General features: G+C 35.5%; 1 protein-coding gene across 2 annotated transcripts in view; it reads right to left on the bottom strand.

The window, feature by feature from the left end:
- SLC25A21 (solute carrier family 25 member 21) overlaps positions 1-14,011 on the bottom strand; it is a 254,886-nt gene that overhangs the window by 51,373 nt on the left and 189,502 nt on the right. For both annotated transcript variants that reach the window (XM_061998534.1, XM_061998535.1), the window contains exon 3: positions 13,599-13,682. In XM_061998534.1, coding sequence (XP_061854518.1) covers positions 13,599-13,682 — 84 coding nt within the window. The remainder of the gene's footprint in view (positions 1-13,598; positions 13,683-14,011) is intronic.

Here is a 14,011-nt window from a genome sequence, read left to right on the forward strand (position 1 = left end):
CATATACATATAAGCAACACACATTACCATCTATATTATGGTAGAATGACAGTCAATCTCCCAGAAGCAGGATATTTATTATGTCATTAGAAATTGGAGTGGCTAGTAAGTATACAATTATACAGAATTTTAATGGAAGTGGATAGAATTAATATTTTAGTAGCCCATAGTTTGCTTAAACTCTTGTGCATACAAGGTTAGTAACAAACAAAGTCTAACACCTGTGGGGCTTATACCTTAGAACAGTGCTTTATTTTTCACGTCCTAGATTTCCTTATATTCTGAAATATATAAAGGAAATTCATTATCTATACATCACCAGGAAGGATTTTAATGAATAAATAAATTGTTTGGGCACTATCTGAACTTCCCAAAACATTTGCAACCAGCATGAAACATAATTCAGGCTTTGGCTACAGGCACATTCCAATGTCCTTCAGGATTTCTTAACCTAATCTTCATTCAGAGTAACTTCCAGAATAATGCCAACAAGTAAATAAAGCATAAAATCAGAGAATAGACTTCAAAATCTAGTATAGGAATTACTTGGATCATGAAAAAAATCCCAAAAAACTGCTATAGGAAACATGTATGAATTTTTGAACGCCTCAGTCCGATTTCTGATTATTTCATGAGTGATCTGTTAGATTTTGTGACCAACTCCTTGCGTGACTCCCTGTTCAATCAAAACATTTGCACAGAACATAAATATGGCATAAAGTAAAAGTAATACTAAAATTACTGTTTAGGTGTAAAATTGCATATAGTGAGAAATGAGGAACTGTATTTTAATGACAGCCCTGGGTTCCGTTTCTTAAAAGAGAAAGAAAATTAAGGGCCGATATAAAGACTTTAGCTAACAAAACACTTCTCATTGACTTCGGAAAGATGTGAATCAGGCCCTTGAAGTAGCAACTCATTTTGTACTGGCTGCTAAATTTATAGCACTTCTTTATTTTCTCTAAGCACAACAGCACCCATTCATCATGCTGCAGCAACAAAGCTGTAACCTGATATATGACAAATATTACAAGCTTAATGGCTGATGTCCATTACTGACGGGACCTACTCACCGTTTAGAAAAGACTGGCACTGAAGGATTACTGAACAAACATAGCACCTGAAAAAACTTGCATGCAGGAGTCTGTCATCAGGTGTGTGATCGAGGGCATTATTCGAGAACGCTGGCTCTTATCTTCAGTTGGAAACTGCTGCAATTGCCAAAAATTCTCAACAAAGAGCTTCCGTCATGGAAGGCTGATACACCGAGCCAGTCTGGTGATGGTTTACCTTCCCAAGGCTTCATTCCTTTTTATGGATCACCTGAGACCAAGCAGCACACCAGTCTTTAATAGCTTAAATAGCAGGACAACCTAGCAAACTGATGACAATCAAGGGAAAACTAATCCTTTTTGGTAGAAGGACAAAATTCCAAGCATTCCCTCATGGTAACTTAGAAAGATCTACTTCTAAACTGCATTTTCCCAAACAGGATGCTGAGGAAAGCTTTCTTGCTGCTGATGCCTAGCATTTTGCAATGACAGCTAACTTGTCCTATATTAAACTGCTCACTAGTCAATTTTTCAGCTTTTACACCACTATAGTTTCTCTCAGGAATATGTTAAATTGCCTTTCCCCCTTTTTCTTTATGTAATGCTAGATAAAATAATGACTATAAATTTTTTGAGAAAGCCTGTGAAAATTGCTCTTTGTCTAAAATATACTCTTATTTTTCTTGTAATCTTACAGTTTCGAAAAATTATTATTATTATTATTATTATTTGCAACTATTAACATGAACGGTTGAAATACTGATGGAGGCATTTCATTTCACTCAAAATTTTGACCCTATATTTCATTTGCACAGGATTTCAAAAAATCTAACTGAAAGTTTTGATTTGCTTTTTAAATAATTCCTAAAGAAAGCCTAAATTAGTTTTGATATTTTACTTGATTTTTTTTCATCTTTTGAGATGAAAAAATGGAGATTTAATACTTTAATATGTTGTGACCACAAAAATGAAACTGTGACTATTATACAAATATACTATTTTTTGCTTTCAAAGGTAGAGGTATATTATGTGAGAATATATTAAAAAAAAAGGCTCAGATGCTAATTATTTTTTTACCCTTACTCACAAATTGAATTCCTCTAAATCACATTGGCAAACAAAAGAATAAATATTACCTATATACTAAATCATAGTTCATAACATACTTGATATTTCCAAATAAAAGTGGTGTAAAACATGAGCTCTTAAATTATCTAAGACTTTTTTTTATGTTATAAATATTTTAACATTACGACATATGTGGAATATTTAATTTGATATAAAATGGAGTTTTGCAAATAATAGAAGGTACATCAATCAAAACTTGATTTTCCTCATTAAATTATTTTATGTGTGATTCAAATAATGAAAAAAATTACTTTTATTGAGAAATGTCTTAACAGTAAGTAATCTAAGCCCCTACATAGTTTAGAAGGCATCAGGAGTGTAGAAATATTTATCCCTGCCATAGAGTTTAACTGCTACAAAGAACAACGAATAGATGTGTTGGGTTTTGCTACCAAATTCCTATGGTGCAGAAGTGTTTACTTATTATGGAAAAATCAATTTATCACAGTAAAATAAACCCTAAAAATCATTCTGTACTTGAGATAACCAGTGCACGATAGTCAGCTACATAACAGCGTATATGCAAGTTCAGGCAAAGCCAAAATATGCAAAAATACACAAACACTGAAGGCAAGCTGAAAAAAAAAGGCATGGGAATTGATCTTGTATTCATAACTGGAGCTGATGCTTCACAGTTAAGAGTTACTGCCCCATATGCTACAGGAAAGCTGCAGAAATTTACCATGAAGTGCCTGCTGACTAACTGTGAAAGCTTCCTACGCTGGATGGACAGAATGCAACGGTACAGTTTATCTGTGCTTCTATGTATGCATTCCTGTAATGAGATGCAGCATGTGATACACACTCTACACCTGATGTAGACATTTTTGTAATAAAGATTATTTTTACTGTATTAAAATTGGTAATGTTACTTATAGTGTAAAGAGCCACAGCAGGCTGTAAGTAAAGTTGCATGACCAAGGAATGTGAAAACTAAAAAAACCCAACTTTATACATATTTAGAATTTTATTTTCTTTGAAGAGGAAAATAGCATAACAAGCAAAAGAAAACTATTTCTTTTTCCCACTTTGATTCTCGGAGACATGTGGAACACAATGTGCTCTGAAATATGTCAATATTCTCAATGCTAATTCCTCAACTTATCTTGTTTTATTTAAGATACGTTCCATGGAAAATCTACATAACTCTCAAATATTCATAGCTATTTATATGGCTTTTTAATTTCAAGTTGGTGCAGTGCCTTAGATAAATAGCTTCTCCTCAAGTCACGTTTTCAACACGTAGGTAAAAATTTCTTTCAGAATGTGAAGTGGGATATAAGGGAGGATTTAACCTTAAGTAAAGAATATTGCAAAGAGAAGAGGGGTTGGTAATGGTGTTAGAGATGACTAATTGGCATACTTAGCAGTTAATGCTGCAGTCAGCTCTACAATTTAACAAAAAGAAGCCTATCAGGGAAAGATTGTCTTTCTAACAAAGATGTCTAATAAAGTTTCTTATGTAATACTACTCATCTTCCAACATAAAAAAGAAATCAAAGTAATTTGTTAGGAAAAAAGACTGAGGATACCTATACTTTCCGAGTATGGCATAATACAGAGTTGTTAGTAAAAGTATTATAAGTAATATAAAATTAATCTACTCTGAAAACAAGACAAACCACTGAAACAAAATCCACCTATTCTAATAAGTAGAAGTAGTCTTACTACATCTTAATAATTCACACTTATACATATACACAAATGTATATGGTGCAAAGTTGAATTATTTTTGGAGAGAAAATATTTTATCACTGAATGCAATACTTTATTTTGCATAGGACCTTCGTCTGCATTTTCCAAGAGATTTAAAAATTTTAGGCTTTCAAATTGAACAGAATCATATAAATAAGCCACTGAGGACTATAGTAACTATAAGGACTGGCATAAAGGGGACAATGCTGTGTGTTCAGATGTAACCAGTGATGAAAATAAAATTAGACAAGGTAGACATGCAGATTAGACAGATGTTGTTATAAGTAAATATGAAATATACTCCAAGAAGCATGCTAAATGTATGTTGTCTGATTAGTTAGCTCAAGACATGAAAAATTTAACGAGAATTTTTGGCTTTGCCTACTTCAAACTACTACTTTAAAAAGAAAGCTTTTGATCTAAACCACTGTTGCTAATTTTCACATGCATGCTTCCTACAACTTAAATATGCTTTACTTTGCACTTTACGCTATCTGCCAGGTATTTCCTGTGAACATCCCATCTAAAATCTCTTGGTTCTAGTAACTAATGTCTGTAAAGAAAAAGCTGGCAAAACTGCAGTTCCAAGCTTCGTGAGCAGCCGTTTTAAACAGAAAGTTGGTTTCGCTGTATTGACAATAACATTTTAAACTGATTCCTTCCAGATGAAAAGATGCTTTTTCAAAAAATGTAATAAAAGTGTAAAGTCAGCTGTTCTATGGACGTAAAAGTGATTTATCTGTTCTCTGGTCACCATTTTTTTGCTTGATACAGTGGAATTTTTCTTTTAAAGAACAGGTTAGCAATTAATGGCTACTAGAAGCCCAAACTACAGAGAACTAAATATCAATTTGACTTTTAAAGAGAGACAACATATAATTGTGATTAATTTTGCATTTTATGATGCAGCCACTGTTTGTTTGGTTTATGAAATGTGGAATGTTAATGACTAGATTTACATTACAGATAATGAAATCTGACAGCTGGCTATTGACAATGTCATTATCAGATTTTAGAGCTATTACCTTTGATAAGAAAGAGGTTTCAGATAAATTTCAGAGCCTTTTATCTGCCTGCAGCCGGGCATAACAGCCTTGCACCAGTTCAGATCTGAGAGGTCTACCACCTCTCCATCAGGGCTAGAGTGATTTTCTCACCTTTTAAATACAGGTCTCAATTCTGGAGACTGTAATTGCAGAACAAGCAAACTGTGTAGGGACAAATTCCCCAAAAGTGGCATAATTGAAAAGTATAATGTAAGCTTAATTTAGGCACTTAGTCTGAAATCCTTGCAGCCCTGGTTGTGACTAATCTCAGAAGGATCTTGGTTCCTGATCTGAAAACTTCCCATTTGGCCAAAAATTTGTGTACAGCCCTAGGTGAGCCAAGAAAGCCCTGGAGAAGGGCAACACAGTGTGTGTGAGCTTTTCTCAGCTTTCTGACTCTTGATGGCTGCCTAGCTTGGCTGCCTGCAGAGCACCCCTCTGCTCCATGCAGGGGCAACTGCACCTGAAAGCCTGAGAGGTTTAGGAGCTCAGCCACAGCACTGTGTCACCGCCTGAAGTGGGGGAATAGTGCCAGGTAGAAATGTCTCATCAGGGCTCTAGGTGCACATTGCTGCTGGTGCACATTGGCACACGAGGGAATGTCGCTGTCACCTATTTGAAATGCTGCAGCTCCTCACACTGAAACAATTACTGAGGTGAGTGAAATTCATGGCTGTTATCCTGGGCTACCAAATTTGGCAGATATATTCTTCACATTCAGAGAACATAAACATGCTAAAAGAATCTGATGCTAAAGCATATTATGATATTTTCCATACAGTAGATGGAAAGGAGGTTTTTTAAGAAGCATAATTATTACACAGATCATTTAAAACAAGATGTTCAACAATGATCATTATTCTTGAATGTTAAAGTCATAATGGCTAAAAATTTAAGTTCTGCTGATGTTTAAGTAGAATAGATAGATAAAAATGCAATGTAAAGAATTTTTTATCTTAAAGAACTGTAAGTAAGCATCTTGTACTGGAGCCATCTGATTCCAAACTGAGGCCTGTAGGAGTTATTGCTATAAATACTCATACTATAATGTTTTTATTTATGCTATGTTAGTAGAAAATAGAGACATTCAAGAAATCAGAAATTTGAGATAAAAATAATCGGATTATGAAAATATTTGAAACTTAAAAAGATACAACTTGGACCTTTAAAAAATACAGAACAGACAACCAGTGTAAACGGGTGTACACTCAGTCTACTCATTTAGCAAATGATGATGACTAATGTCAATTAAGGTCTTTACTTCTAAAGATGCTGAAAAGTTTTACATAATTTTATTGTTCTGTTCCTATGGAAAATAAATTCAAGCATATGATTCTCAGAAGTGATTCTCTAAAAGAACAGCCCTGTCTACTGTGTTGCCATATATACTAGATAAAATTTTGCAAGCAAAATGTTTGTCCATCAGTAATAAAAACATGATTAGTTAAATGCTGCCACTACTTACACCAGTATAACCTCATTATATTTGAGAGCGCTACACACATAAAACTTAGAATAGAAGTTTTTCCCATTCTGAGAGCCATTTCTTGTGTTTTCAAGTGTTAACATACGAAGATGGGGGTAGGGAACTTCCAGTCAGGAACAGAGAATTCCTGCCTGAAGCAGATGATGAAAACCTCATGACAGTAATATCACTGTAAATACTGCTGACTATCTGGAGGGCAGTCCACTAAATAAGGCACTAGCCCTGAAGTCAGGATGTTCAGCTTCAGGCTTAAAACTGACACTACCTTTATGCACGCCTTGAAACAAAAAACTTCACAAAATGGATTGCCAAATAAGTCTCCAGACTTACTGAATTATCAAATGGGAATGATTTTTTTTTTTTAACAAAAGAAAGCAGAATGCACATCACCTTCATATAGATACACAAAAGATATCTCCTCTGTGGCCATATTTGACCTAAATCCTTGTGAGCATAATATAAATCACAATCTTAAATTATCAGGAACATTCTGTCAGTCAAATTTTATACCTTCCTCTTGTCTAATGTTGAAAGCAGTTTTAATGATGATTTTATTCAAAGTTGCACCATCATTGAAACTTCAGAGTAAGAACAAAAGTGATGGTTTTAAGATACAAGTCCAAAGAAACTACTGACAATCAAAGGAAACTGAAAACAATGTGACCTGATATTGCACATAGGTTTATGTAGACTAAGATACTAGGTAAAGCAAGAGTTAAGTGGCACAAGAACAGTTACAAGTAAAGCATATATATGTCATGGATTATGAAGAAGGAATTCTTGCTAATTATCCAGAAGAAATTATTTTATTGTTGGGCATCTAAATTGCTAAGGCAGCTTTTTCCTTTCACTGCTAATCCATGAACTCCAGTCCTGTCTTCCAAACTTCATAGGTGTGAGAGCACTTGCTGAGGAGTGGCACAGTTTGTCTGCAGGTGGATTGTAAGAGCCAAGCCTCGACTGACAGAAAAAAAACCAGTTAAAGCAAATGGAATCACTCACTTCCAAAAATAAATGGACAGATTGAAACAATTAATAATTTTAATTGTGTACTATAACTTGCCATATCCCTATCTAAATTTTATGAGCTCATGCTCCCTGAAAACACACAAACACCAGCTTTGGAAACACTGAGCATGTCTTTAAAGATATGCAAAGCAAGCACATGGCTTCAAAAATGCATGTCTAAGGTTTTAATTTTTATCCACAAAAGCCAACAGATTTCACACAGGTTCATAGTTTAAGCCAATACACTGTCCTTCATAATTTCAGTTTCAGTTCTCAGTTCAGCAAAGCTTAATTGAAACTATGTTTCAGCTGATATCATTTCACACAGGAAGGTGGCAATGATTTCTGATGCTCTAAATCACAGGTTTTCAATGAAGCCTGCAATATACACAATAGTATGGCAGGAAGATGCCAGGGTAGCATAATGTATTCCACAGAACAATTTTACAACATGTGGGATAGAGAAGAAAAAATAGCAATATACTATGGACTATGGAGATGCATTACGATAGATACGGAGAGACATTTTCATGCCATAGTCTCCTTTTTGGTATCTTCAGTCTCATTTTAGCAAGGCTTGTACAAGTGTTGTAAGTTTATAAGTGTGAGGCAGGTTGGAAGGACCAGAGATGGATTTATGTACAGATATTTCTGACGCACAAGTGCTAGCAGACCTTCCTCAGTGTTCAGGTGGAAGTTACTTTTCCTCTGATGAGGCAAAAAAGAAAAGGTACCCATACTTCAACCTGCAAGATCACAACTGGCAGCATAGGTGAGCCTCTACTAAGAAGCAAGATGCTTGAAAGTAGCAAGTAAGCATGGGTCCAAATTAACTTCTGCTCCTCCTGGTATGAAGTGCTAACAAAAGAGTGAGGCAGATAGCTGTGGGGGGAAACAGCATCTTAATCCACTACTTCTGCTTGTCTCAGAGCACTGAAAGCAGAGCCTCAAGTCCGGTCTTTTGATACCACAGGAATTTATGCCTCCAGTAAGAGGAAATGAATCTATACTCCATAAGTGTTTGCTGGGAAAAGGGATTTTTGGCACTACTGACCATGTCATGCTTCCTTGGTTGGCAATTTCATTGAAGGATTCAGGCACAGGATAGCCAAGTATTTGTATCTTGTATAACACTTATTTGTCAGCCTTTTGATAGGTCTCCTCAGCCCAGCTGGAAGAGCACATATGCAGCTGGGCCCCAGCAACAGGCAGTGATGATTGCTGGTGAGTGCCAGAGGCCAGTGCTTGTCTGCAGGGCTGGCAATCCTGCAAGTCTCCTTCCCTGACCTGACCTGTTGAAATTAGAAACAGGAGAGTATCATCTGCAGCCAGCTGGGAGAGTCAGGCCTCAAGAGCACTGCTGTTGCCTCAAAAGCACTTGTTACCAGGACAGACAGTCAATGGACAGAGGCAGGACGAAGGAGAGTGTTAAATTCCTTACTTGATGAATGATCATTGATATCATGTAAACCAGGAACCCTCCAGTGTCTGCATGTTTATTGACAGCTCTGCACTTATACAGTGCCTGTTTAGTCTTGGCTGTTTTCCCACCTGCTACACCCATAACTGTGGACAAGTGCTGTGCAGCTTTATAACCAAATCCACTAATGTATGAGTCAGTGTCACTTATTAAAAGTAAGGTGCGTGGTCATACAGACAATTACAGGTACAAGACAACAGTAAAGTGCTGATAATAAGACAGGAATAGTTAGAAAACCATTAGGCTATGTAAACATGGAAGTGACTACTGCTTCCCAAACCAAATTCAACAGAAATAATCAAACAGCTCAGTAGAATTAATGAAGTCTCAAATGATCAATGACAATTGTGTTTTGTACTTTCCCAGGGCCATTTAATTCTAAAACCAGCTAAAAGAACTTTAAACTGGAACTTATTCAACTGCTGAGATATAAAAATGGAAACCAAGACATTACTACCCTTTGTAGTCCACATGAGGTAACCAATGAATGAGAAAGTAACAAGTATCTTGTCTGAGAGCCTACCAAAAAAAGCCAACTGTAAACCAGGAACTTTACTGTTAAAATTATGAGCCCATGAAAATCCAAGTTTGTAACAACGAAGTTGTTTACAGACTCAAAAGAACAGAATCTGTCATTTTAATGCTGTAACTCTAAATTAAGACAGTGCAGATGGGCATAATTTTCCATTCTTAATATGAGACACAACAGCATGTGTCTTTAATATAAATACAACATACACATTCAGCTAGACTGTTGGTTTATTCTTATATTTCATATTCAAACCTAAATCCCTATCAAAGAAAAAGCAAATGAATACAAATTCAGTAAAGATGATGATGATAAAAAAACAGTAATTTAGCATACTCTAACCTCTTATTTGTAGGATCTAAAAAGAACAAGAAGATTTCTCTATTAATGGTTTCAGTTAATCCTGTACCCAAACAGTTTCTCCAATAAACATCTGATTATTTTTATGTTGGCTATAAAGCTGTCACTCCTCAATAAACAGATATGCTCCTGGTGGGTTTACCTCTGCTGTCAAAGATCTGTCAATTCATGCATCATCTCATAAGTGAAACCAGAGACACTCTGACGCATGGCTCCTGGTGACTCCAGTTGAGTGAAGGTTGCTCACCACCTGAGAGGATTCGCACTGCTGCAGTCTCCATGCAATTGGTAGTGACTGCATGCTTCCAATACAAGTTCACAAAAGCCCTGAACTTAATACTTCTGCCTCCCTTTAATACAAAGCTATGTGACCTTTAATGGTCTGCTTGACTGAGCCTTCCTTTAGTGAGTCTCAATGAAATTTTATGTTTTGTGGTTCCCATTTTCTTGTAAGACAAGAAAAGAGTTCAAGGGATGGACCCTTTGAAGAATTTAATTCCCTGTGGAGAAAATTTATTTCCATTTAAAGAGCCACTCAAAGCTTGGGGGGAGGGAGCTTTTGTAAGTGGGGTTTTTTTTGGGTTTTTTTTTCTTTCCTGTGGGTTTTTTTGGTTAAGAAATTTCTAGTATTTCTGTGAAGATAAAGGAGTCTTCATGTTCTTTGAAAAGGATAGTGTACTGAGCTATTATACTGGAAATATTTCCTTTGTTCTTTTCATTGCAATGAGAAGAAAATCAGAGGGATGGTTAAAGAAATCCTGGCCATTATTTGTGTTGAAGCATCTTTCCATTAAATCATCAGATTGTTACTGCGATACAGTAGCAACCTAATTCCAGTTAATTTTCAGTAAGAGGCAGTAAATTAAAGAGTTGCATATATTCGTAAAAATAAGTACTTTCTGGGCTGATTCTGCATGCTTAACCTCAACACAACAAAGTAAAACAAATTAAGGCATTAGAAAGCGTCTTGTCTGAAATGGGCTTTGACATTCTAGCTCACTGAAGCTGCTGCTTTTGAAAATGTGAGTATAAATAAGTGTAAGCACTGCACCCAAAGTCAAACGTTTTAAGGAGCAGGCCATTAGTAACATTTATTTTCCTACTATATTCCTTTATTTATTTAGTTTGTTTTGTAATCAGTTTAACATAAAATCACATATGTCAGTAGGGAATTCTGAATGCTGGAGAGAGTTGTCTAGACTCTTTACAGTCATCATACACTGAACTAAATATTTGAGAAAATCAGTCTAACAATGTCACACACTGAAAAGGGTATTTTATATCTCCAATATGAAATACATACGGGGCATGAATTAATTTCTTATACCCCCCTCACAGATTTACACACCTGAATGAATACCCCAAAAATTGGTTTTGTTTGCTTGGTATCTAAATATTAAGATCTTTCTTGATGTTCTCTTCTGAATGTTTTTGTGGTCACCCAAGAAGGGAGTTACCAGGATTTCAGTTTTCCACTACCAAAATTACTTCATTGTCACCTCTCTCACTTCTCTCACAAGTAGCAGAATCACCATGCCCTAGAAAGAGGACAACTTGTGTAGTCAGGAATGCAAGACTCATGGACTCAAACATGTTTTTCAGGGTTAGTTGATTTATTCTTTAATTATTTTTATACAAAACTTAAGATTATATTGTATCTGAGATTCTCCATCTCTTTTTTTCCTAGTGCTTATTGCCAATCGTTTAAATGTGATCTTCTGCCTCTAACTGCCTGGAGAAAAATAGGTGTTCATAGAATTTGCTTTTTGCTTAGATCAATATTGACTGCTTTTCCAGCAGGCAAGTAAAACTCTATATTAGCTCTAGCCCAACAGAAATTTAGGGCAATCCGCTGCTAAACTGTAATTTAAATCTACAATAATTTCACATAATCATCTCATTTTCCTGCTTACAGAGTCATGCCTTGACATAAATATAAAAAAATTATCGTGGTTTGGTTCCAGTATTGGGGCACAATCATTCTTCAGAAAAAAACCCCTAAACAACCCCAAAATCTTCATCTCTCCTTTCTCAAGTTCATTCACAGACGACTACTGTACTCAGACCCTTCATTGTTTCTCCACAATCAGACAATTTCTGTGTGTTAGACAGCACACTGAATACTGGGAAAATAATAATACAGTCACACCCATAGAATAAGTGACAGTTACATCTCTTAAGAATTATTTGAAAAGCACAACAAGTAAAACAATTGAAATATAGAGTATTTATTTTGTTCTCCCCCTGATGTTTGCAGTGTCCTGCTACTATTTTATACCTGTGGGTTGTACAAATATCCAGTTACACAGTATGATCATATAGATAATAGCAGAAGATTCTCAAATCAATTAACTTGGAAGCTGTCTTTTGATTCAGACTAATTCTCCAGATATGTCTACCCATTCTTAATTTTACATTTTGTGTTTAGTTCAACAAAATAAAAATATTTGTGAGTTTGGACAATATGACTTAAATATTGAGACCAGTTCTGTATTTAAAAATGGATTGACATGATTGTAAATATTAATACTTTTTGATTGTGAAAAAAATATTTTTATTTTGAGAAGCAATAAAAATTAACATACACTCAGCTTAGAAAACCCCAAAAGCCACAAGTTAATTTTTTGTGAATCCTTTTTAGCTTTTAAACTTTTTAATGTCTTTTAGTAGACTAATGCACAACATTAGTTTTTATAAAAAATGAATTTACCTCAGATAAGGGCTAAGGTGACAATTTCCCCTCTCAACACCTAATGGAATTTCTCTACATCTCCCTGCTTTAGCAATTCAAACCATGTAGTTCTATATCTACATACTTACGTAGTGTAGCTTAGCTAAACCATACTGCAAGAAACAAAACTGATCTAGTTCATTTTCACTGTTCATTTCCCTTCTGTTTTCCCAGTACAACTTGTTGACACGAGAAGTCTGTGCTTCACTGCACCTTTGCTGCTTCCATATGGGGTATCTGTGCCACTATGAATAAGAATAGTTTCATTTTGATAAATATATGAAAAAAAAAGGGGTTGATACTGTATTTACAAAATTCTTATGGAAAGCCTGCCAGCCACTGGAAACTGGGATTTACTAATTAGAGTTACCTTGATTAAAGGCTAGCTCTCAAAGAGCTCCTGTGGATAACAGGCTTAACTTTAAGCATATGATCAGTCCCATTATATTCAATGGCTTTAACCAGACTACTCATTAAATTAAGCATGTATTTAAATGCCTTTCTGGATCAGAGCCCAAGTCCCTTACAGGAGCTCAGGCTCAGAGCAGTGGTACCTTCTGAAGCCAGTAGGATTCAGGTGACTAAGAACCATAAACTCTTTCCCATATTTTGTCAAAGTTAAAAGCTGTGGAATTTTCCTCACATAGATCCTGGAAACATTGTCTACCACAGCTAGTTGGGAATGCCAGTTCATTGAGGCTTGGAAACAAGTCCTTCACTGAACTGGTAATGGCTCAGGCTGAGCTAGTTAAAAAATGAGGTCAATAAGACACAAGAGCCTAGATATTGCACTACATTGATGTGGCCATCCTGCTCCCTGTACTGAAGCAGTGTTTGCCCTGGTGTCTCTCAACCACTGTGTATTCTGTTCTTTAAACACATCCTAATAGCCAAATTTGGTATTGTGAGTGTAAGTAATGCTAAGACTTTTCAAATTGTGCTTGTTATGTAAGACCTAATGTTTGCCAAATTCTGGCAATTGCAAAAAAAAGGGTGGAATGTAAAGAGGATCTAATGTCTGGAAAATGGGTGATTAAAAAAAGGTCACATAAAATTGACAATTTTAAAAACATATATTCTTACCCTTCTCGTCGGAAAATAGTCCTAAAACAGTCCCCCAGGCTCTTGTAACTGGTCGGATCAGTTTTCCCTCTTTGAATTTGGAACCTAAAAAAAATACAATTTACATCACAGCATGAGAAGTCAGGGATTTTAAGTCACTTTTAACTTTCCAATTATTATATAAAAGGGGTTTTAAAGTTTTTTTTAATGTATCTGATTCATTATTATATACTGTTCTTGATATACTTCTTAACACTGTTTTAATAGAAGCTGTTAAACTAAGGAAAAATAGACCTTTAGTAGTAACTTTTTTGTAGTTTATGGAACTCACAGTACAGCTATCACCTTTGACATTTACACCTCTTTCTAGTTGTTTGAAAAATAAGCTGTTAACCCCGTGCCTGATCCAAAGCCCATTGAAACTAATGGGAGTC

The sequence above is a fragment of the Colius striatus genome, chromosome 6, assembly GCF_028858725.1.
Source record: "Colius striatus isolate bColStr4 chromosome 6, bColStr4.1.hap1, whole genome shotgun sequence".
Taxonomy (NCBI): domain Eukaryota; kingdom Metazoa; phylum Chordata; class Aves; order Coliiformes; family Coliidae; genus Colius; species Colius striatus.